We start from the raw sequence: 23,307 nt of genomic DNA, 5'->3' as shown, positions 1-23,307 counted from the left end.
AACCTCCAGACATTTTGGTGGCCAGCGGATTTTTGCCCCAAAATTGTCTGAAATTGAGGAAATTAATTATGCAGACACTTATGCAACAGAGCATGTGCATCCAGCGCTACTCCTGGGCTCAGGGTCGGACTGGCCTGCAGGACACCGGGTGGGCCCGGGCTCTTGTGGGCTCCACTGGGCCAGATCCGCTTCTTAATGCCGGCGGAAAAAACGGATATTTTTTTTTGAGCGTGTGCACAAACCTTGCGCTGCCTGCATACCCACAAACCCGGCATGGCGGAGGGGGCCCTGGGCCAGCAGCCGCAGTGGGCCCCAAGCTCCCCAGTCCGACCCTGCCCGGGCTTCTCTTTGGCCATATAAATGCAAGAAATGGGATCCGACTCCAATTTTCTAAATGAGCCTGCATGCTGCTCACCGTTAAGCACTTTTGGTCTGTTTGCCTCTCGCCCTGGACCCCTCGTGTAAACCTTGGAGCCGGTACAATCCACCCGATCTCCCCACACATAGGACATGTGTCTAGATAAATACAAAACGAGTCTTACCCCTCGCCGTTGTGACCTGGGTTCCGTTGCCCTGAGTCGGTCACTAAGAAGAACGTTATCAGCACATCAACCGCCTCGGCAGTGCACTCCGGACCCACTGTGAAGAACTGCACACTTCCAGATCACAGGTAAAAGTTGACAATCTTTATTTTCACATCTGATTTACAAAAATAGCGTCCGAGGTCTGGCGCCTTTTGTGGCTACGCACATCCTCAGAGACCTGCAATACATGCAGAGATCTTAGCAGTAACCGACATAAATCTTATAACCGGTCCGATCGACTAAACGACCAATCCCCATCGGGACACTCCAGACACATTTCAAAAGTCATACGAATCTTCGTTTATACGACTATATTATTGCATCTATGGCCAACTTAAGAATATATAATTCAGTATATTAAGTTCCATGTGGTTTAAGAGACACAGTAGTATTATTATTATTATTATTACATAGTGGTAAGGAAAGAAGGATGTCCCTGCCCCCTGGAGCTTACAATCAAATATATAACTAAACAGCACCACCAGCACATTACAAAAAACAATTCTAATTTAGAGTGTTTGCATTGTTATATTTCCCTTAGACAAGTTTACAAAAAAGAGGTTTAGTTTACCATCTGTCCTTGACTAAGTGGTAATTACAGTAAATTGCACTCAAAGGTCCTTCAATAGTCACTCTCCTTTGTTCCCCCTAATCCATTCTGAGATTGTCTGGCACCCAGTTGTTGAAAACAGACTCTCTTGCCTCCCAGCTATCACCACCTTTAAAGATCCATATGCAAATATCTTATTTACACGAACTTAAACAGCATTTACACATGAATATATATGTTTACAGTAACATGAATAGAATCTATACACAAATAATACTAGAAAAACATGGACGACAGTAAAATGTGTATTTTCTTTATTGTGCTTTGTGCCTTTAAGGACATTACAGGAAGAGCCACAGTATATATTTTCTTGGCTCTTAGACACAACTGTTTTTTCCTGTGTTCTTCTGCAGTGGCTTTGTTATGCGTTCCACTGCAAAGGAACACATGAGTTTATGCAGCCCATTGTTTTCTAGAGTTTCCGTATTCATTGTGCTGCACAAAACCATCTGATGCAGCAAATTGCTGTCCATCTGCATTTCAGGGCCTGGGGTGGGGGTAGGGTTGCCACCTTTTCCTGAAAAAAATTCCAGCCTTCCTATATATTTACCTTTTTTCCCAATTAATCACATTGGTATCAGCCATCATTTCTACTGGCCAGGCCGGTAAAATACCGGCCAGGTGGCAACCCTAGGTGGGGGATCAGTTCATGGTGGCCACAACTGGTACTTTGCAATGAGGGTGGAGGCCTACACTGCTAAAGTGGTGGGTCATGGAGTGATGACCCTGGATGGGCCCTAAATACCCCAATTTGACACTGGGTCAACTGACCTCAAAAACAGATCGACTGTGACTTTTTTCTTCTTTTTTTATTGCTTATATTGTTAGTCAGGCCATCTGCTATTCAGTCTCCATTCTGACTCCAAAGCACCTCCTGGTTGGTATGGTAATTAAGCCCTTGCAACCAGAGAGCTGTTAAAATTCCAAACCTGGCAGCTGCACAACAGAAAATCAGCTGAAAATTGTCTTAGAACAACCCTGTCTGTCTACACAACACACCTAGAAGTTTGGGCAGCTGTACCACTGACAATTCTGTGTTTTCAAAGTAAACAAGTGTCATCTCCAGGAAATTAGGCCCTAGGGAACAACACAGGAAAAACAGCTTTATTCACTCCTGCCGCCATGAAGGCAGATGAGAGCAGTGCCATTGTATCTGATGTAACCTCTTTAAAGGAGCTTATATACAACATATGTACTGTAAATATAGCTTTTATGTTATTTCCCCTTTATACCATGGAGGAAAACGTGGGGCAATGGGAAGAATATGAGAAAATAATAAGCATATATCATCCGACAATGCATTCACTTACCTTATTTCCGTCGCACTTACCTTATTTCCGTCGCATGCGATTTGTCGCCAGCGTTTTGTTGCAGCGCGTTGTATCGCGCCGAAAACGTCCGTGTATTCCTACCCTTAGATCCTAATACCTTTAACCTACTAGAAAATCATTTAACCATTGAATAAACCCAATAAGCTGGTTTTACTTCTAATAGGGATCAATAATATCTTAAGTTTAGGTACTGTTTTATTATTACGGATAAAAAGAAAATGCTTTTTAAGAATTTGGATTATTTGGACAAAATGGAGTCTATGGGAGGATCCCATGCCTGTACCAAGCTACTGAAAACCAAATAGCAGCTGGTCAACCCTATAGGGTGGCTAGACCGATTTCGCTCTTTGTTTCATGAAAAATGTGTTTAAAACAACAAAACAAATTTAGTGATGCAATAAATAAAGGGGTCCCACAACTGCTGTTAAGATGAATATACAATTACCAATCTTCTTTACTTTGAAGGTCTAACGATCTGCATTGGATGTAGCTGTAATTAGATACAACCAGGCACAATAAGGGCTCTTACAGACGAGCGTTTGAAGCTGCCCTCCCCTGCGTTCCGTTTTTATGCGTTCAGCCGCAGGGGAGCGCAGGAGTAGACGCATTCAGGGGGGCTGAACTCACACAGGCGCATGTAGGCGCCGAACGCAGGAAAAATGAAGCATGTTGCGTCTCAACCTGCGCCTGTGTGAGTACAGCCCCACTGAAAAAAACTGAAAGCGTCTACTCCTGCGGCTGAACGCATAAAAACGGCACGCAGGGGATCGCAGCTTCAAACGCTCGTCTGTAAGAGCCCTTAGCATTTTAAAATTAGTTAGGGAAGAATTTCAGCTGCAGTTTTGCTAGGCCTGGATCTTTACTAGGATTACAAGTCTGTTATGGAATAACGTCTGTTATTTAACTGCCCACTAAAACAAACGTGTTATTGTTTATGTATTTAATAATCTAGTTCACTTGATTTAAAAAAAAATAGCACTACAGCATTAGTAAAGTGGCAAAGCTCCAGTTCAAATATCACTTTAAAATCATATAGATATCAATGTACTGTAAAAATAAGTAATGTATCCTAACTGGCCCGCTGTTTGCATCATTTATGAAGGGCAGCCACAGACTGAACTGATACAATTGCTGCGCTTTACAAGTGAACAAAGGGAAGTATCAGTTACGCACCCATATCTTTTTTCGGTAAAGTATACCTGGCAGATAAACATCACTGAAGGACAGTCACATGATCACCAAATAAAAGGTCTTAAATCACCCGTTCTGCCAGCAGATCACTCTTATGTGCCTGGAGAAAACAATGGCTTACATTGCAAAGTCTTTCTATGACCTTTATGCTACAAACCTAGATGGGGAGAAAGTCGACTTCAATGTGTTTAGAGGAAGGGTGATTTTGATAGAAAATGTGGCTTCGCTTTGAGACACCACAGTCAGGGATTATACCCAGCTTAATGAGCTGCAGACTAAGTATCCGCGGCGGCTTGTGGTGCTGGGTTTCCCATGCAATCAGTTTGGCTATCAGGTAAGTGACGCTATCATTAAAGGTAGATATAGAATGAATTGGGTCTTTAAAGGGATACTGTCATGGGGAAAAAACATTTTTTTTCAAAATGAATCAGTTAATAGTGCTGCTCCAGCAGAATTCTGCACTGAAATCCATTTCTCAAAAGAGCAAACGGATTTTTTTATATTCAATTTTGAAATCTGACATGGGGCTAGATATATTGTCAATTTCCCAGCTGCCCCAAGTCATGTGACTTGTGCTCTGATAAACTTCAATCAGTCTTTACTGCTGTTCTGCAAGTTGGAGTGATATCACCCCCTCCCTTCCCCCCCCCCAGCAGCCAAACAACAGAACAATGGGAAGGTAACCAGATAACAGCTCCCGAACACAAGATAACAGCTGCCTGGTAGATCTAAGAACAACACTCAATAGTAAAAACCCATGTCCCACTGAGACACATTCAGTTACATTGAGAAGGAAAAACAGCAGCCTGCCAGAAAGCATTTCTCTCCTAAAGTGCAGGCACAAGTCACATGACTGGGGGCAGCTGGGAAATTGACAAAATGTCTAGCCCCATGTCAGATTTCAAAATTGAATATAAAAAAATCTGTTTGCTCTTTTGAAAAATGGATTTCATTGCAGAATTCTGGAGCAGCACTATTAACTGATTCATTTTGAATTTTTTTTTTCCCATGACAGTATCCTTTTAACTAGTCTTTGAGTAAGACCTTTGAGATGGAATCTATTTGCTTAATACAGTCCAATATTTTACATTTAGTAAGGGGGATTTGTCATACAGCAATAATGCATGCTCTGGGACTGGATTATATTAAAATGATAATTTTAATTACAAAGTCTTTGGAGTCGTTGAGGAAACTGTAGACCATAAGGGCCATTAAAGGTGCCACACCAGATCTTCCAGACAGCTCATTATCCAATGTTTCCTCTGTGCTTCAACTTCTTCCTTGGTGGCAATAGAGGACAAGTGGGACATGGGGCAGTCATAGTTGAGAGTGAATGCTGCAACTGAAAAATTGTATAATATGTTCTAGGAGATATTTCACTTAATACATTGAATTTTATCTGTACATTTGTTGTGCATTGCCTCTGTATACTTACTATTCAAATGACCCTTCATCTGCATTACATGAGACAGAATGGCTTAGGTTTAGTATATAAAACTCATACTATATAAAGCTATATACTCATTGATAAGTACAGGTGTGGGACCTCTTATCCAGAATACTCGGGACCTGGGGCTTTCCAGATTATGGATCTTTCCGTCATTTGGATCTACGTACCTTACGTCTGTTAGAAAATTATATAAACATTAAATAAACCCAATGGGCTGGTTCTGCTTTCAATAGGGATTATTTATATATTAGTTTGAACTAATTAGGGATTCGGCCAGGAATCTGCCTTTTTCAGCAGGATTTGGAATTCCGCCGAATCCTTCTGCCTGGCCGAACCGAATCAGAATCCTAATTTGCATATGCAAACTAGGGGCTGGGAGGGGAAATTGCGTGACTTTTTGTCACAAAACAAGAAAGTAAAAAAAAATGTTTCCCCCTTCCCACCCCTAATTTGGATATGCAAATTAGGATTTGGTTCAGTATTCGGCCGAATCTTTCGCAAAGGATTCGGGGGTTCGGCTAAATTCAAAATAGTGGATTTGGTGCATCCCTAGAATTAAGTACAAGGTACTGTTTTGTTGGTGAATATAAAAAAGAAATTTTTTAAAATTTGGTTTATTTGGTTAAAATGGAGTCTATGGGAGACAGCCTTTCCGTAATTCGGAGCTTTCTGGATTACGAGTTTCCAGATAACGGATCCCATACCTATATTATAAATGGAACCATAGCAACCAATGCCAGCCCACACCAGCTAGTCCTAAATGGGGTAAAGATTCAGAAAAGATAAGCATAATATAGAAAAACATACAATAAAGGGCATTATTTGAACATAAAAAAAGAAAATCTGTATTCGTGTGAATTGAGAAATGTAGGTGTGAAGATAGTTGGGATTTTCATAGATGCTTATCCACTAATAAACCATTCCAGCTTGTTCTAAATCCAACCAATCAGTTATTAGCTTTTTTTAGCCAGCTGCTAGTTAAACAATGAATGCAAGCATTTGATTGGCTGCCAAGGGTTACTGTCCAGGGGCAAATTTGCCCAGTGTTTATAAATGACCCCCAGTATCTGTAAAAGCCAATGGGTGGCTTTGCCATTATGTAATTATACTATCCCCAATAAATACATAGAAATATTAAACAAGACGTTTTTTTCTGTGTACATTTGTATAGGTTTCTTAAAGACATACAATAAAATTGCTAATCGTTTCAATAAACCATAACATATTCATTTTAATTTATCCATAGGAAAACTGTAAAAATGAAGAGATTCTCAATTCCTTAAAATATGTCCGACCCGGAAACGGCTTTGAACCAGGATTTACCCTTTTCCAGAAATGTGATGTGAATGGAAAAGCCACTCACCCTGTATTTGCTTATTTAAAGGACAAACTACCAGCCCCTGACAATGAGCCTGCAGCCCTTATTAGTGACCCCAGATACATTGTATGGAATCCAGTACATCGGTCTGACGTTTCCTGGAACTTTGAGAAGTTTCTTATTGGCCCTGAAGGAGAACCATTCAAGAGATACAGCAAAAATTTCCAAACCCTCAGTATAGAACCTGACATCCAGAGACTTCTCAAGCTCACTAAATAACACATCCAATGCTTCTAGGTCATTAGTGTGGATATTTAAAGGGGTTTTCACTTAGTATGATGTAGAAAGGGATATTTTGCAATTGTTTTTAATTTTTGTTATTTGTGTTTTTTGAGTTATTTCACTTTTTATTAAGTCGTTCTCTAGTTGAGAATTTCAGCCATCTAGTCCATATTACCCTAGCATCCATACATTGATATGAATTGGAGACTGGAATTTGAATAGGAGAGGGCCTGAATAAAAGGATAAGTAATACAATGTAGCAATAACTATGAATTTGTAGCCTTATAGAGCTTTTGTTTTTTTAGATGGGGTCAGTGACCCCTATTTGAAAGCTGGAAAGTCAGAAGAAGAAGAAGGCAAATCATTCAAAAACTATAACAAAGAAAAAATGAAGGCCGATTGAAAAGTTAATTAGAATTAGCCTTTCTATAACATACTAACAGTTAACTTAAAGGTCAACTGCCCGTTTAACTGAAGCCATGATAGTTTTGGATAAGTGAAGTGAAAGCAGAGAGAATATGATAAATTAAAGCTAGGTTACTCATCTACATCTTGACAGGACCACCAATTATCTTGTGCTTAGAGATGCAGTTAATGTCACACAGAACTTACTGCAGTTATACTGGCAATTTCTGGGCTCAGGGGGCACTTATTGAACTGCAGAAAATACCCTGCCTTACACAATACTGAGCATTGGTTCTGCAAAAACACACACAGCGGCAGATTTACTAAAAGGCCAACTTGCAGTACAGCAGTAAAGAGTCATTGAAGTTTATCAGAGCACAAGACACATGACTTGGGGCAGCTGGGAAATTGACAATATGTCTAGCCCCATGTCAGATTTCAAAATTGAATATAAAAAAATCTGTTTGCTCTTTTGAGAAATGGATTTCAGTGCAGAATTCTGCTGGAGCAGCTCTATTAACTGATGTGTTTTGCAAAAAAATCTTTTTCCCATGACAGTATCCCTTTAAGGCACTACATTTCCGTGGGTTGCAGGATGAGCAGATTATCAGTATTCAGATGTAAGCCTTGTTCTTGATGACTGTATTCTTTGAAAAACCTGTTAGAAGGATACATGAGTATTATTGCAGGACTGTGTCTGGACACTGCTGTATTGTGCCCTGTATGAACTCAAATAAACATCATATGTGCTGCAATAGCCTTTTTTTGGAATTAACAAATAACTTCTGTAGAGAGGAATAAAGTTAGCACCTTATTATCACAGGGCCTCATTTTCCCATTTATGAAGCATGTCACTATTGGGAGTTAGAGGATGAACTAAGAGATCTATAGGGCTGATATCTCCGTTCCATGTGTTTTCTTGCCAGTGTGACAGATGTAATCATTTTAGAGCATTTAAGATGATTGGGGCTTTCAGTTTTCATTTCCCTGTAACTATGTAGTAGCTCAGGCCAAGACATTGTAGTAACCTTCAAAGGTACAGAGCAACTGGCAAATATAGGATACATGTTTTAATTCTTGGGTGACATTTTATAGGGAAGTTATTACCTTAAAATCAACTTTTATTACCTTGTAAATTAACTCAGACCGTGTAGAAAGGTGTAAGGCAGTGATCCCCAACCAGTAGCTCGTGAGTAACATGTTGCTCTCCAACCCCTTGGATGTTGCTCTCAGGGTCCTCAAAACATGTGCTTATTTTTGAATTTCAAGCTTGAAAGCTAATTTTAATTGCATAAAAACTAAATATAATGGCAAGTAGAGCCTCTTGTAGGCTGCCAGTCCACATAGGGGCTACCAAATAGCCAATCATAGCCCTTATTTGGCAACCCCAAGGAACTTTTTCATGATTGCGTTGCTCCCCAACTCTTTTTACATTTGAATGTGGCTCACAGGTTAAAAAGGTTGGGGACCCCTGGTGTAAGGGATAGTTACCAGTGTTCTGCTCTGCTCTGGCGCCAAGGACAAGATGGTGGCGACCAGTATTTATACGTGGCACATTCTGATGCCAATGCGTCAAAACATGCAAAGCATCATGACGCAAGTTTGTCAAACGTGCGCAGCGTCATGACGCTGGCGCGTCAAAATGCAGAACGTCAGTGCGTGACGTCATCACGCTCGTTTGGCACGAAAATGTACCTATAAATGACTCCAGAGCCTTGCAGATCTTGCCCAATTATAGGTTCAACTTATTGTGTTCCTGGGTGTGATTTACTTAGCTTGCTGCCTGAATTGACCTTTGCCTGGACTTGACTATTTTTCTTACTGTAAGTTACTGGCTTTCCAGTCCACTCCGGCGCCATGGACAAGATGGCGGCACCCAGGATTTCCATGTGGCATGCTTTGACACCGCCGGTAACTATCCCTTACAAAAGGAACTTGTATTTAGTACATAGCAGATTATGCATGGTAGCCCTGAAATTAGAATTCCTATATTATACCACCTTAAATTAAATTTTTATTTTCTCTTTCAGTTTATGTGGGTTTTCTCCAGGTACTCCAGTTCCCTTCTCCAATCCAAATACAGACTGGTAGGATAACTAAAGTTGGCCATACATGGGATGATAAAGCTGATGACTTGACTTTCCCTTAGGCTAGGGCCAGACTGGGCCAAAATCAGGCCCTCATCTTCTTCTTTCGAGTCTGGAAGCCTTGTGTCGTCTCCGGTGCGAACACACTCAATGGATTTCAGTTCGAAATGCAAAGTCACATGTTTGTTACGGCGTAACTGAGACAAGGATTCGGAACATGAAACAAGAAGAGTGAAATAAAATCTTCCGGATATGCCCATCAAAGGCAGGATGATATCGGGCTAATCCGATCCTTTGGCCCTAGGGTGAAATGATCAGATTACAGTGATGGGAATAGGTACAGACAGAACGAGGACTGCATCAACTTGTTGATGCGGTCCTCGAACAAAGGGGAAAAATTAAACCTCCCCTAGTGACATCTGGATGATTTTTGGCCCGATATCGGTTGGGGAAGTTTGTTGGAAGGCACCATACACAGGCAGATGAGATGCCAATTTGGGTCCTTTAGATCGGATCTGCTTGTGTATGACCACCTTTAATCTGCTGTATGTTTTATTCTATTATAAATGCAGTTACCAGATCCCAGGGGCAGGCCAAGCTGACTAGCCACCTGACCCCTCCCTGTGCATGCTCACGCACAGTGTCGGACTGGGGGCCCTGTTGCTTAAGGAGCCCAACCAATTTAGTGTGGATTCGCACACCCTCCTTTACGATAGATAAAGATTTGCCTGGTGCACTTGGGTGGAGGCTCGGCAACCTCCCAATGAAACAGTGTAGAGAAACCTCACGGCACTCAGGTCTGCGTGAAAATTTCAATGATTTATTGAAGCGGAGTGCAATGCAACATTTCGGGGTAAACCACCTTTATCAAGCATGCTTGACAAAGGGGGTTACCCCAAAACATTGCATTGCACTCCCACTGGGTTTTTTCCCGAAGCCCCGCCGGCCCAGTCCGACCCTGCTCACACAAACGTGTATGCACACACGTAGTAACATCACCGGGGGAAGAGAGCAAAGTTGAGGAGAGCCAACAGCAGCAGGAAATCTCAGACTAGGGATAAGCAGAAGGCTTTTTAAGGGTACCTGCCCAGTATCCCCCAATAATTGTTCCCTAGGCTGCTGCCTCTTCTGCCAGACCCATACACCCCACCAGCTGTACATTTATGGCGCACACACACTGTTAATCAGTAACCTGGCAACAATTACCATTCAAAGTAAACGTTTAACTACTTTAATTGACCTTTACCCCATCCCACCTTCCATCTGTAACCTTGTTTGAGAGTGTTCTCTGAGTATTCCAATTTTTCCATATCCTCCTCTATCCATTCTAACTTCTCCATATCCCCATGATTACTGAATACTTTGCACCTTGCCTCTTTACAGTATATCTGCACAGTACATTCAGCACACTTCAACGGCTCAATCTATGGCAATGATTTATTGTAATTAAGTAATACTGTGAACTAGGCTCCTGGCCTTTCTTTGAAGACTATTGTCATAGTGTAATTCTGTTGTGCGTACCTTTTTTCTTTTTTACTGTGGCTAGCTTCTGGACAAGAGTGCAGCTCTTAATTATTTATCTACAGTACACTAGTGTGAGCAAATTAATAGTTTATTAATAGTTTATAAACACCCTAGAGGTCTTATACAGAAACCCATTGTTTCTGCCATCACCAGTGCCCTATCTGAAGGCAATCTTTCTTGGCAAAATATTTAAATACCAATGGGAATCTAAAACCTACAGTAATTTGAACATTTAAATAAAAAAGATGTTGCATTCAGTTCCCATGGCTTTAAAGGTATGGTTTTGTTTGCCCTGAATCTAGTGTATCGGTGATTCCCAATCAGTGGCTCATAAGAAGGTGCTTATTTTTGGATTCCTGGCTTGGAGGCAAGTTTTGGTTGTATAAAACCCAGGCGTACTGCCAAACAGTAGGCTGCCAGTCCACATAGGGGCTACTAAATAGCCAATAACAGCACTTATTTTCATGCTTGGATTTCTGTCTTGTATGTCCTCGCACCTGCCTTCCCTTGTGCACCCCGGAATTATTACCTTCAATCGTATGCAGACAGGTGTGGCGGATTTTGGAGCAAAATTCAAAATCTTGTGTTTCAGCAGCGAAATCCTCAGGGTACAAGCACCACAGCAGAATAGGAGCAGCGGACTCTCAGCCTGTGTTTCACCACAGGCCAAGATCTATGTCATGTGACCCTAGACATATACAGCTGTTTTCACTGCCTCTTCGTAATCTGTAACAGTTAAATAGTCATTAATTAAAAATAAGTTAAAAAACAAAGTTGCATTGCTTTTTCCATTAGGCTAGGGCCAGAACAGTCGGATCTTGGACTGCAGAGAAACACAGGCTGAGAATCCGCTCCTCTGCTGCCACCCAAACGCATTGCCTCAGGATGGGGGCAGGCAGCTTTAGCATGAAATCTCACATTTTAGTGCCGAATTTCACTGCATCTGTCTGCACCTGTGTGAAAGCAATTTTTCCGGATGCAAGCACAACTGAGAGCACAGCAGCAGCCGAAGAGCTGATTCTAGGCCTGCGTTTCTCCGTTGGCCAAGATCCAACTGGTCTGACCCTAGCCTAAGAATATCTTCTTTGTCAGTCCCATTGACTTTGTTTTACAAGGGATTAAAATTATGATTAAAAAAAAATAAAAAACAACTGCAACAATTTGAAGAAGAGCAAATGTCAGTTAAGGTAGTAGTGTATCTGGCATTAGCATGAGACTTTCCATATCAGATCCTGATGAACTTGATGAACATGTTTCTCTACTAGCACAACACTGGCACTCTTGTTATCAGTTTATCAGCTCTTTGAAATACGGTGTTGCCAAACCCCTTCCAATTCATAATAGACAATGAGTGAATAGAAAAACTGGTTCAGTGTGATTTGATTGTAGTGTTGCTGATACAACAATACAACCTTTGTCCCACCAGCTCTACTGCAACTGCCAAAATGCGTTACATTGTTTTCTGTTGGAGGCAAATAATGGCACTTTTTGTTTTCTTGTGTAGTTTTCCCTGTGGGACAAAATAGAGCCAATTTGTATCCATCTATAAAGGCAACATGTGATATGAGCATTAGTCTAGTGTCATAAGGAGAATACCGATTGCTTGCTATGGGCAAGGCACATGTCTAGCATTTAAAAACCCCGCTCTATTCAACGTCTTCATTGGTAATCTGTAACAGTGATATAGTCATTAATTAAAAATAATTTTATAAAGTTGCTGCTTTTGCCTTAAAGGCGAACGAAATTACAAAAGTTAGGCACCCCAAGTGATTATATTTACTTACCTGACACCCCAGGCCAGTGCTCCTATCAGCAGAAAACTGGACGAGCCCGGGGTTCTTCCAGCGAGCACCACGGATCGATCCTCTTCCGTCTTCCTCGCTCTTCTCGTGGCTGCGCATGTGCATTAGAGTGAAAAGCTGAACTTTAACGAAAAAGCCAGCCATTTCTTTCTACTGCGCATGTGTCTGACCCGGGAAATTTGAAAACCAAAGAAGGAGGAGGAGGATCTGTCTGTGGAGCTCGCTGGAATAACCCGGGCCGCTGCAGATTTCTGCTAAAAGGAGCACCTGCCCGGGGTGTCATATAAGTAAATATAATCACTTGGGGGTGCCTAAGTTCACTATTTTTAGCCCTATTCATTGTTAGGGTTCATACCTCCCAACTGTCCCTTTTTCGGAGGGACAGTCCCTCTTTTGACAGCTCAACCCGCAGTCCCTCATTTGTACTGGAAAGTCCCTCTTTTCTCTGCACTGAACAGCCAGAAAAAGAAACAAAGTTTCTCACTTAATTGGCTTTTAGCAGAGAGCCCAGAACAGCTAACAGGTGCAAATAAGATAATTTGTAACAATTTTGAGACACAAAAACACAGTTTAGATAAGGAGAAATATTTTCAAACTTTCATAACCTGCCAAATTTTGTAAAACGAACATGGTAATTAGGGGGTGTGGCCACAGAAAGGGGTGTGGTCAAAAAATTGCTGCGCTACGTGCGGGAAAAACATTTTTGTCCCTCTTTTTACTTCCAAAATGTTGGGAGTGATGAGGGTTTAGTTCTCCTTTAAGCACAGAGTTGAGTGATACTGATGTGTTTCAATAGTCCCAGTAATGGACTGTAAGTTCTTTTGGAAAGGCCTCTCTGGTTTCTTCATAACTTTATTTGGTTTTTATGAGCACGGCATATACTTTATAAATACTTTAAATATATATTTCCAATAGGGTAAATCGTGGATTAATGGAAATACACTTGATTCAGCGTTAAAAGTTGACTGGAGAAGTTGCTCCAAAGAAATAGATTTTTAGTCACGATAACTTCCCGCCGTAAGTGACAACTGTAACCCACAGCGCAGCCGAAGTTACTTCCTGACATCGCGAGATTTCATTTTCCGGAAAAGGACTGCGCCCCTAAAGCACGATTCTGCTTTTCCCTCCCGAGAGCGGGGATTTGTTTGACTGTTCCCCGGTATCCGTAGTTAGGAGCGCGACATGTGCGGAGGCTGCGTCCAGCAGGAGTACCCGGACCGGGTGAGCGGCGCAGGCTTTTTTGTATTTCCTCCCGGGCCGATCAAATGTTTATTTACAGCGCGAGAGTCATGGGAGGTGGCGCGAGAATCCACCCTGTGGTGATAACGTCACGCGGTGTGCGGACCAATCGGACTGTGAGGTTGTTTGCGCGCCAATGTGTGACTAAAACTATACATAACTGACGTGTAATCATTCAGTGTCCGCCATTGTGCTCTGATGCACCTACTGTAAATACGCTCGGCAGTCAGTATCTGACTAAATAACCAGCTAATGACATCTGTTCACTTGCTCCTCCTCCACTGCAGCCTCAACTGTCCCATTATTATTATTTTTATCTCTATAAAACTCCTGTTTCCACTCAGAAATTATACAAGTGTTATCACAAAGCAAATAAGAGTTACTACCTCAGGTACAGTTGCCACCTGGCCGGGTAAACTACCAGCCAAGGCCGGGGCCGGTATTACAAATTTACAATTACAATTAGGGTTGCCACCTTTTCTGAAGAAAAAAATACCGGCCTTTCTATATATTTATCTTTTTTCCCTCTTAATAACATTGGGATCAGCCATCAGGTAAAATACTGGCCAGGCTGGTGAAATACTGCCCAGGTGGCAACCATATGCCGACCCTAACCGAAAAAGCGGCAACCCTACTACTGCCGTCCCGTCCTGTCAAAACTCCATGACCCCGCCCCTGAAACTGGGTGGCAGGTTTCCAGCCAACTTGGGCTACTAATTTAAAGCTCAGGTGGGTTTTGAAAATACAAACTAGCCATGGTACAGATTTGGGCTACTTTTTGGGCCTTTGGCTGGTTTGTACTTTGGAAGTTTTTCGTTGCCCTAATGTGCTAAGCTTGTGTCTACCAATTAGGTTTGCCACCTGTTCGGTTTTGACCCGAAGAGTTCGGTTTTTGTAAGGCCTGTTCAGGTCTGAACTTTCTGTTCGGTATTCGGCCTGAATACCGAACCCGAACAATAATCTGGCCAATACATAAAAAGCATTTAAATACTAAGCTACCTCAACATGGCTTAAGGTGGCCATAGATGCAAAGATCAGCTCGTTTGGCGATGTTGTCAAACAAGCGGATATTTCCCCGATATGCCATTAACAGGCATGGCTATATCGGGGGTAATCTGATTGTTTGGCCGTATGGCCGAACGATCAGATTATGATGTGCCATGAGCTCTGGCGGGATCGCTGTCCGCCGGACGAAAGATGTCGGCACACGCCACACACAATCCGAAAATTGTACGAATCCTCGATTCGTACGATCAGATCTGTGTGTCTATGGCCACCTTTAGTTATTGTCAAGTACAGTTCATTTCCTATTATTACAAATACAAAAAAAACCAAATCAATCAAAAATTGGAATGTTTTTTCTAAATTAGCATTGCTGTATTTCAGAGCTTTCTGGATAACTGATTTCTGTATAATAGATCTCATACCTGTAACTAAAGGATTGGGCTTAATCACCAAGCAGAATATAGCTTGAGATAGTGTTATCACGCGTGATAAAGGGCCCTGTGAGGCCTGAAACGTTGCCATTTTTGTCTACATGAGCTAATGAGCCAATAAAATTACAATATGGAATAATTATCAGAGTGCTGCAGTTACTGGATAATGCATAGTATTCCCTTGACCCGAGGTAGGTTGGGCTAATCACAAAGGATTGTGCACAAGGTTTGAGCACTCCATTTCTGTGTAGGTCTGGCCAACTAGGCATCTTTCTATCAAAGTCCTGCTCTCCATTACGTGATGTAAAAGTTAATTAGCTCTCTACATGAAAAGCTCTGCCCTAGAGTCTTCCCATAGTCAAAAGTGGGCACATCTTATTTTGCTGAATGGGGCTTGGTAAGTGTCATACATAGATATCATGGTTTCTAAGCATACAGGCAATAAACTTTAGGGAATCTGCCCTGTTACACTCACACACTGCTGCTTTCTTTAAAATGTTTATTAGTAAGGTTGGCCATGCTCTTAGGTCTGGGCAGCCAGTGGGCTACTACTGTCTTATGATTAAACCCCCATGAGACAAGCTCTGGAGGAAAGTATAAGGTCCCACTGTTACCTCTGTTCGTGTGGGATTATCAAGGGATTGTCAGCAAAAGATGTTTAACAAAGTTACAAGATGGTGACCCCCTGTGGCCAACTTTGAAAGCATAAATCATTTGTTTGATTAGGCTTGTGGTGCAGTAAGTTCATGTTTATGTTTAGTATACAAAATACAGCATTTCTAGCCTTATTCTATTTTAGACTTTACTTCCCCTTTAATAACATACAGGGTCATAGGTTGAATATTCCCACTATGAATATCTGTACTGCAAATATATATAGATAGCCCGCAACATTTTATGCAATTTGCACTTTTAGAAATATTATTTTCTAGTTAAGTTACTCTCTTAATTAATGTCTTCTCCATCCTTTTCAAAAGTGGCCCATATGGCAATTTGGCACATTGATAAAGGAATTTTTTTACATGTGGTGTTTTGCTGTAGTGAAAAAGAAAAAGTAAATGCTTTTTAGAAACATTGGGTTGGCACCAAACATATATGCAAACATTGGAAATTGCAATTTCAGTGACCAGTTTATATTTATCCTTTGAAAATATGTCTGATTTCAATCTCTTTTTTTTAGGGGAGCACATGCTTGGAGACAGGTTCATACTTGTTAAACTATGTGAGCTGCGTTCAGTGCAATAAGAGAGACTTTGTTCTCATAGTGAATAAAACAGCAGCAGAAGAGGATGGGGAAGAGATTATCACTTATGACCGTAAGCATTTTTTCTTTTTGTTTTGGACTGATGTAATGTAATCTTATAAAAACACTATTAATATAAAGTGCATGGTACATATTAGGGATACACAGAATCCACTATTTTGGATTCGGCCTCACCCCCAAATCCTTCCCGAAAGACTGGGCCGAATACCGAACCAAATCGGAATTGTAATTTGCATATGCAAATTAGGGGCGAGAAGGGGAAAATATTTTTTACTTCCTTGTTTTGTGACAAAAAGTCACGCAATTTCCCTCCCGCCCCTAATTTGCATATGCAAACACTGGCAATTTCAGCAATCAATCTTTTAAGTGTCTAGTTGGAAAGACAGATCAATATAGGGTCCCAATGTTGTGTCATCCACTATGGGTACATTTTGAGGATTATTGTTAGTAAAATTAATCATTTAGTTATGTAGAGAGCTTTTTTTTTTAAAAAAAATATTTTTTTAAAAATGAAGAAAAAAATAAATAAACAGTATGGGCTAATTTTAAGGATTATTGTTGGTAATCTTTATATAGTGATGAAGGAATATGCAGCACTTTACAGATTGTTTAAACGAAAACTATAACCCCAAAATGAACACTTAAACAACAGTTAGTTTACATCATATTAAGTGGAATATTAAAGAATCTTACCAAACTGGTCTATATATTTAAGTAAAATACCCCCATTTCATGATGGTCTGTGTGCTGCCTCAGAGATCACCTGACCAGAAATACTGCAGCTCTAACTGTAACAGGAAGAGATCACCTAACCAGAAATACTGCAGCTCTAACTGTAACAGGAAGAGATCACCTGACCAGAAATACTGCAGCTCTAACTGTAACAGGACGAGATCAGCTGACCAGAAATACTGCAGCTCTAACTGTAACAGGAAGAGATCACCTGACCAGAAATACTGCAGCTCTAACTGTAACAGGAAGAGATCACCTGACCAGAAATACTGCAGCTCTAACTGTAACAGGAAGAGATCACCTGACCAGAAATACTGCAGCTCTAACTGTAACAGGAAGAGATCACCTGACCAGAAATACTGCAAGTGTTCAAGCAAAAAGATACAACTCTGTCTGTTAATTGGCTCATGTGACCTAACATGTATAGTTTGTTTAGGTGCACAGTGAATCATACGATCCTTATTTCTTAAAATGGCAATTTTCTATTTATGATTACCCAATGGCACATACTACTAGAAAAGTATATTATTATGAAAATGGTTTATTTACATGAAGCAGGATTTTACATATGAGCTGTTTTATGTAATATCTTTTTATAGAGACCTACATTGTTTGAGGGGTATTGTTTTCCTTTAATCATTCTTTTCATGCCTTGTTCTAGTGGAGCTTACAGTCTGATTTGCCTATGAGTTATTGAACTAGAAAAGAACATACAACCCTAACAAACCAGTGGCTAGTTCCCTGAACGGAATTAAACTTAAAAGGCAGCTGTGCTGAAAAATCGATATTATCTTTTCTATATTATAACATATGATAAAGATTCAAAGGACGTTATGGAGATGAGTTACTAGCATAGGTTCAATATTTCACCAATGCAGTTTCCCAAATCTTTAATTTCATTTTCTAACTTAATATGCATTGCTACAAGTAACAGCAATTTAGAACTTATGTTACGAAATCAGCCTCAGTCTCATTCTATAAATAACAGATTATCATTATGGAAGCAGCCAGTTCAGTGAGTCTGTGATTGTAAGAATATAATCCTGATTTTCTTTTTTTAATATATTTTAGATATGTGCAAAAACTGTCACCATGTGATTGCAAAACATGAATATACCTTTAGTGTGGTTGATGACTACCAGGTAAAGAAAATGTTCATCATTCTGTGGTTTTACTACTACAGGTATAGGATCCCTTATCCGGAAACCCGATATCCAGAAAGCTCAGAATTACGGAATGGATGGCTCCCATAGACTCCATTTTATCCAAATAATCCAAAGTTTTAAAAATGATTTCCTTTTTCTGTGTAATAATAAAACAGTATCTTGTACTTGATCCCAACTAAGATATAATTAATCCTTATTGGAAGCAAAACCAGCCTATTGGCTTTATTTAATGTTTATATGATTTTCTAGTAGACCTAAGGCATAAAGACCCAAATTACTAAAAGATCTGTTATCCGGAAAACCCCAGGTCCCGAGCATTCTGGATAATGGGTCCCATACCTTTACTACTAACTAAGTAATTGCAAGGACACATTTTAATCAAGCTCATAATTATGTCGAAGTAAATCTGCCTAGATTACAGTTCAGAGAAGGTGGGAAAACACAATCCAAAACTTTCTATACTCAGAAAGAGGAAACAATCCTTTCTGATTCCTAAAGGTACTTCCTGGATCAACATTGTACAAAGGGTTAATTTTCATATCATTCGATTTTCACATTCACGAAAAGAACCACTTACCAAGTCTTAACCTTTTACACCATAAGATTGTGAAAATGAAATAGACACTTAGGGGGACATTTAAAGGGTCGCTCACCTTTGCGTTAACGGTTAGTATGATGTAGAGAGGGATATTCTGAGACAATTTGCAATTGGTTTTCATTTTTCATTACCGTATATACTCGAGTATAAGCCGTCCCGAGTATAAGCCGAGGTACCTAATTTTACCTCCAAAAACTGGGAAAGCTTATTGACTCGAGTATAAGCCGAGGGTGAGAAATGCTGCAGCTTCTGGTAAGTTTCAATCAAAAATTTGAGGGTTTCTGCTCCCATTAGAGGTGCCGGCGTCTCGTTTTTGGACGCCGGCGACTATTCTTAGGCGCCGGCCACTATTCTTAGATGCCGGCGACCGTTTTTGCGCTTGACCCGAGTATAAGCCGAGGTAGAGTTTTTCAGCATATTTTGGGGGCTGAAAAACTCGGCTTATACTCGAGTATATACGGTATTTGTGGTTTTTCAGGTATTTAGCTTTTTATTTGGCAGCTCTTCAGTTTCCATTATAAACAATCTGGTTGCTAGGGTCCACATTACCCTAGTAACCATGCATCGATTTGAATAAGAGACTGGAATATGAATAGGAGAGGACCTTACTAGAAAGAAGAGAAATAAAAATGATCAACAACGATACATTTGTAGCCTTACAGAGCATTTGCTTTTTACATGGGGTCAGCGACGCCTTTGAAAAAGGCAAATTATTATAAAACTATATAAAAAAAAAAATATAATGAAAACCAATGGAAAAGTTGCTTAGAATTGGTCATTCTATTACATACTAAAAGTTTACTTAAAGGTGAACCACCCCTTTAATAAAATTCTCCAAGAGTAAAACTTTGTCTGTCTCGGTATAAAAAAATTCGTTATCTTAATTGCGCATTGTAACCCTTTAACACCAGTTCTGAAGTTTTGTTGTCGCAAAAAACGGTTTGCAATTGCAACATTTTATTCCATACACTGCAAACGTTCGCCAAAGCAATTTGGTCGCAAACGTTGCAAGGAAGTCGTGGAGCTCTTTAATCGGTCAAAAACAGGGTCGACTTTGCAAACGTTTTAAGCGCTAATGACATATTACATTTCCCCTTTAAAAGATTGATTGTGTTAACACATAGCACCTTTATTAAAATCTATATGTTTTATTACAGCGAGCTTGAGGACGGGAGTAATATCACATTTCAAATAAAATAAATATTATTATTAAATAAATATTAGCAGCAGGAGTGAGGACCCTTTTAAAGGACAAGGAAAGTTATGTTTTGTGCTTCTGTACCAGCCCAAGGCAACCACAGCCCTTTAGCAGTAAAGATCTGTGTCTCCAAAGATGCCCCAGTAGCTCCCCATCTTCTTTTCTGCTGATTCACTGATTCACATGCTCTGTGCTGCTGTCACTTACTGAGCTTAGGGAGCCACTCACAATATACAGTACACGTAGAATAGAAATGTCACAATATAAGGCTGATTAGTAATTAATACACATAATTACTACATGGCAGCACAGAAACCAGTGCAATTAGCATCAGAATTGAATAATCAGCAAACCTGTAGCATCAGCTTATATTACAGCCAGGGAAGCTCATTTTCTGCTGGATAATTAGTGACGAGCCCTAAGCTTAGCTTCTCAACAGCCAATCAGAGCCCACTGAGCATGTGAGTGTCACAGACACTTTCCAAGATGGTGACCCCCTGTGACAAGTTTGAAGTCCTGGATCATTGCTGCTATTGACAAGCTCAAACTTTAGCCTCGTGCAATAAGTTCACTATATAAAATATGACATTTTAGCCCTACTAATTTTTAGGGTTTAGTTAAATGAGGTGCAGCAGTCATAGAGGCTGGTGCTACAGGGCTGATTATTAAATGTGATGCTAATTGCACTGGTTTCTGGAGTTAATGGGGGCACACATCTTCAGAGGCAGAAATCTTCCATGATAAAGGGTGTTGTTGCCTTGTGCTGCTATAGAATCTCCAGCAGCGTTTCAAGACTACTTCTTTGCTAAGAAAAGTAGACTGAATCAACCCATTATATTTTCTGATTGTTTGCTTTGAGTTATAGCGGGGCAGTCCAAATTAGGGATGCACAGAATCAGAGAACCAAATCCTAATTCGCATATGCATCACATGGGTGGGAAGGAAAACCTTTTTTACTTGTTTTGTGACAAAAAGTTGTAATTTCCCTCCCCGCCCCTAATTTACATATTCAAATTGGGATTCAGATTTAGCTCGGCCGGGCAGAAGGATTCAGCCAAATCCGAATCCTGCTGAGAACGCCCTAATCCCGAACTGAATCCTGGATTCGGTGCATCCCTAGTCCAAATGGAGTCTTGTTGGTCTGATCTGACCCTCCAAACTATTTTAATAATCCCCTCAAGCACTTCACAGGACTCTTGCACTGTATCATCACCCCACTTCATGTAAAAAGTTACACAGACTCACATCTGTTAATTAATGAGGCCTGTGTACTTTTTGGTTTTATTATAATTGCCTCTTTTACATTTTTATTTTAGGAATATACCATGCTGTGCATGCTGTGCGGAAGAGCTGAGGACTCTGTCAGTGTTCTACCCGATGACCCACGACAGATGGCTCCACTTTTCTAAAGTGACCATATTGCTCGCCCACACACCTTTATTCTGTTTAATACTATTCCTGCAATTGTTTCACATAAAACCCTGACTACTCAAACCATTTAAAGGGATACTGTCATGGGGAAAAAAATGTTTACAAAATGAATCAGTTAATAGTGCTGCTCCAGCAGAATTTTGCACTGAAATCCATTTCTCAAAAGAGCAAACAGATTTTTTTTAAATTCAATTTTGAAATCTGACATGGGGCTAGACATATTGTCAATTTCCCAGCTGCCCCCAGTCATGTGACTTGTGCTCTGATAAACTTCAATCACTCTTTACTGCTGTACTGCAAGTTGGAGTGATATCACCCCTCCCTTTTCCCCCCCCAGCAGCCAAACAAAAGAACAATGGGAAGGTAACCAGATAGCAGCTCCCTAACACAAGATAACAGCTGCCTGGTAGATCTAAGAACAACACTCAATAGTAAAAACCCATGTCTCACTGAGACACATTCAGTTACATTGAGAAGGAAAAACAGCAGCCTGCCAGAAAGCATTTCTCTCCTAAAGTGCAGGCACAACTCACATGACTTGGGGAGCTGGGAAATTGACAATATGTCTAGCCTGTCAGATTTCAAAACTGAATATAAAAAAATCTGTTTGCTCTTTTGAGAAATGGATTTCAGTGCAGAATTCTGCTGGAGCAGCACTATTAACTGATTCATTTTGAAAATAACATGTTTTCCGATGACAGGATCCCTTTAAGTATTAAACCTCTGTATAGCGTTATAACAGAAATATGAGCTTTTATGGCCTTTTGTTTCATAATGCATAACATTATAGTGTTCTAGAAAAAAAACATTTATCAGATATTTGTTTTTTGATATTGCTCAAAATCTACATACAAAATGAACATTGCAAAATTCAAACACAATGATATTACATACACCATTGCTCAGTCTTTTTTTTTTCTATTTCAAGCTGCAATGACCATAAACATGTATTTATTTATTTGGCTTGGTGTTTTTTCAAGTTCATTTTTTTTTTTTTTTTCAGTAGGATCTACAGGTAGGCCCATAAATCTTTGGACAGAGACAACTTTTTTCTAATTTTGGTTCTGTACATGACCACAATGAATTTTAAATGAAACAACTAAGATGCAGTTGAACTGCAGACTTTCAGCTTTAATTCAGAGGGTTAAACAAAAAGATTGTATAAAAATGCGACGAACTAAAACCTTGAAAATAAAATGTTCATTTCTAATAGTTGATTGAAAAGCCTTTGCTGGCAATGACAGGCTGAAGTGTTGAACTCATGGACATCAGCAGATTCTGGGTTTGCTCCTGTTTAATGCTCTGCCAGGTCTTTACTGCAGCCGCTTCTTTCACTTGCTGTTTGTAGCCTTTCTGTCCCAAGTTTAGTCTTCAACAAGTGAAATGAAGCTCAATTGAAAGAGAGAAAGCTCTGCATTACTTACATTTATTAAAAAAAAAAAAAAAAAGATGTTGGTATGTTATTATTATTAACTCTTCAATTGCAGTCCTGCTATAAGTAAAATTTTGAAGGGACGGGCTGAGCGAGCAGGACAGAAGCAAGAAGAACAAATGAATGAAGCAGCTGGGCTGTTTGCTTTTCAGAGACCGGAGTAAGAGGTATGTAAAGAATGTAGTGAGGCATTTCATTGATTAGATTTTTGTTGTGGCCAAATTTAG

At 40.2% G+C, this 23,307-nt stretch overlaps 2 protein-coding genes across 2 annotated transcripts; both read left to right on the top strand.

Moving 5' to 3' along the window:
* The first annotated feature begins 3,287 nt into the window (after window positions 1-3,287).
* gpx2.S (glutathione peroxidase 2 S homeolog) lies at window positions 3,288-8,352 on the top strand. The gene is made up of 2 exons (NM_001353523.2): window positions 3,288-4,050; window positions 6,413-8,352. Exons 1-2 carry the CDS (start codon window positions 3,829-3,831, stop codon window positions 6,761-6,763), a joined length of 573 nt encoding a protein of 190 aa, NP_001340452.1. The 5' UTR covers window positions 3,288-3,828; the 3' UTR covers window positions 6,764-8,352.
* Window positions 8,353-13,678: 5,326 nt separating this feature from the next.
* churc1.S (churchill domain containing 1 S homeolog) lies at window positions 13,679-22,611 on the top strand. Its single transcript, NM_001085739.1, is given in 4 exon segments — window positions 13,679-13,805; window positions 16,440-16,575; window positions 18,327-18,397; window positions 21,534-22,611. Coding segments are annotated over 4 exon segments (339 nt in total). The 5' UTR covers window positions 13,679-13,766; the 3' UTR covers window positions 21,627-22,611.
* Window positions 22,612-23,307: the final 696 nt, after the last annotated feature.

The sequence above is a fragment of the Xenopus laevis genome, chromosome 8S (assembly GCF_017654675.1).
Source record: "Xenopus laevis strain J_2021 chromosome 8S, Xenopus_laevis_v10.1, whole genome shotgun sequence".
Classification (NCBI taxonomy): domain Eukaryota; kingdom Metazoa; phylum Chordata; class Amphibia; order Anura; family Pipidae; genus Xenopus; species Xenopus laevis.
Note: the sequence above shows the minus strand (reverse complement) of the source record. Positions and strands in the feature narration are given on the sequence as shown.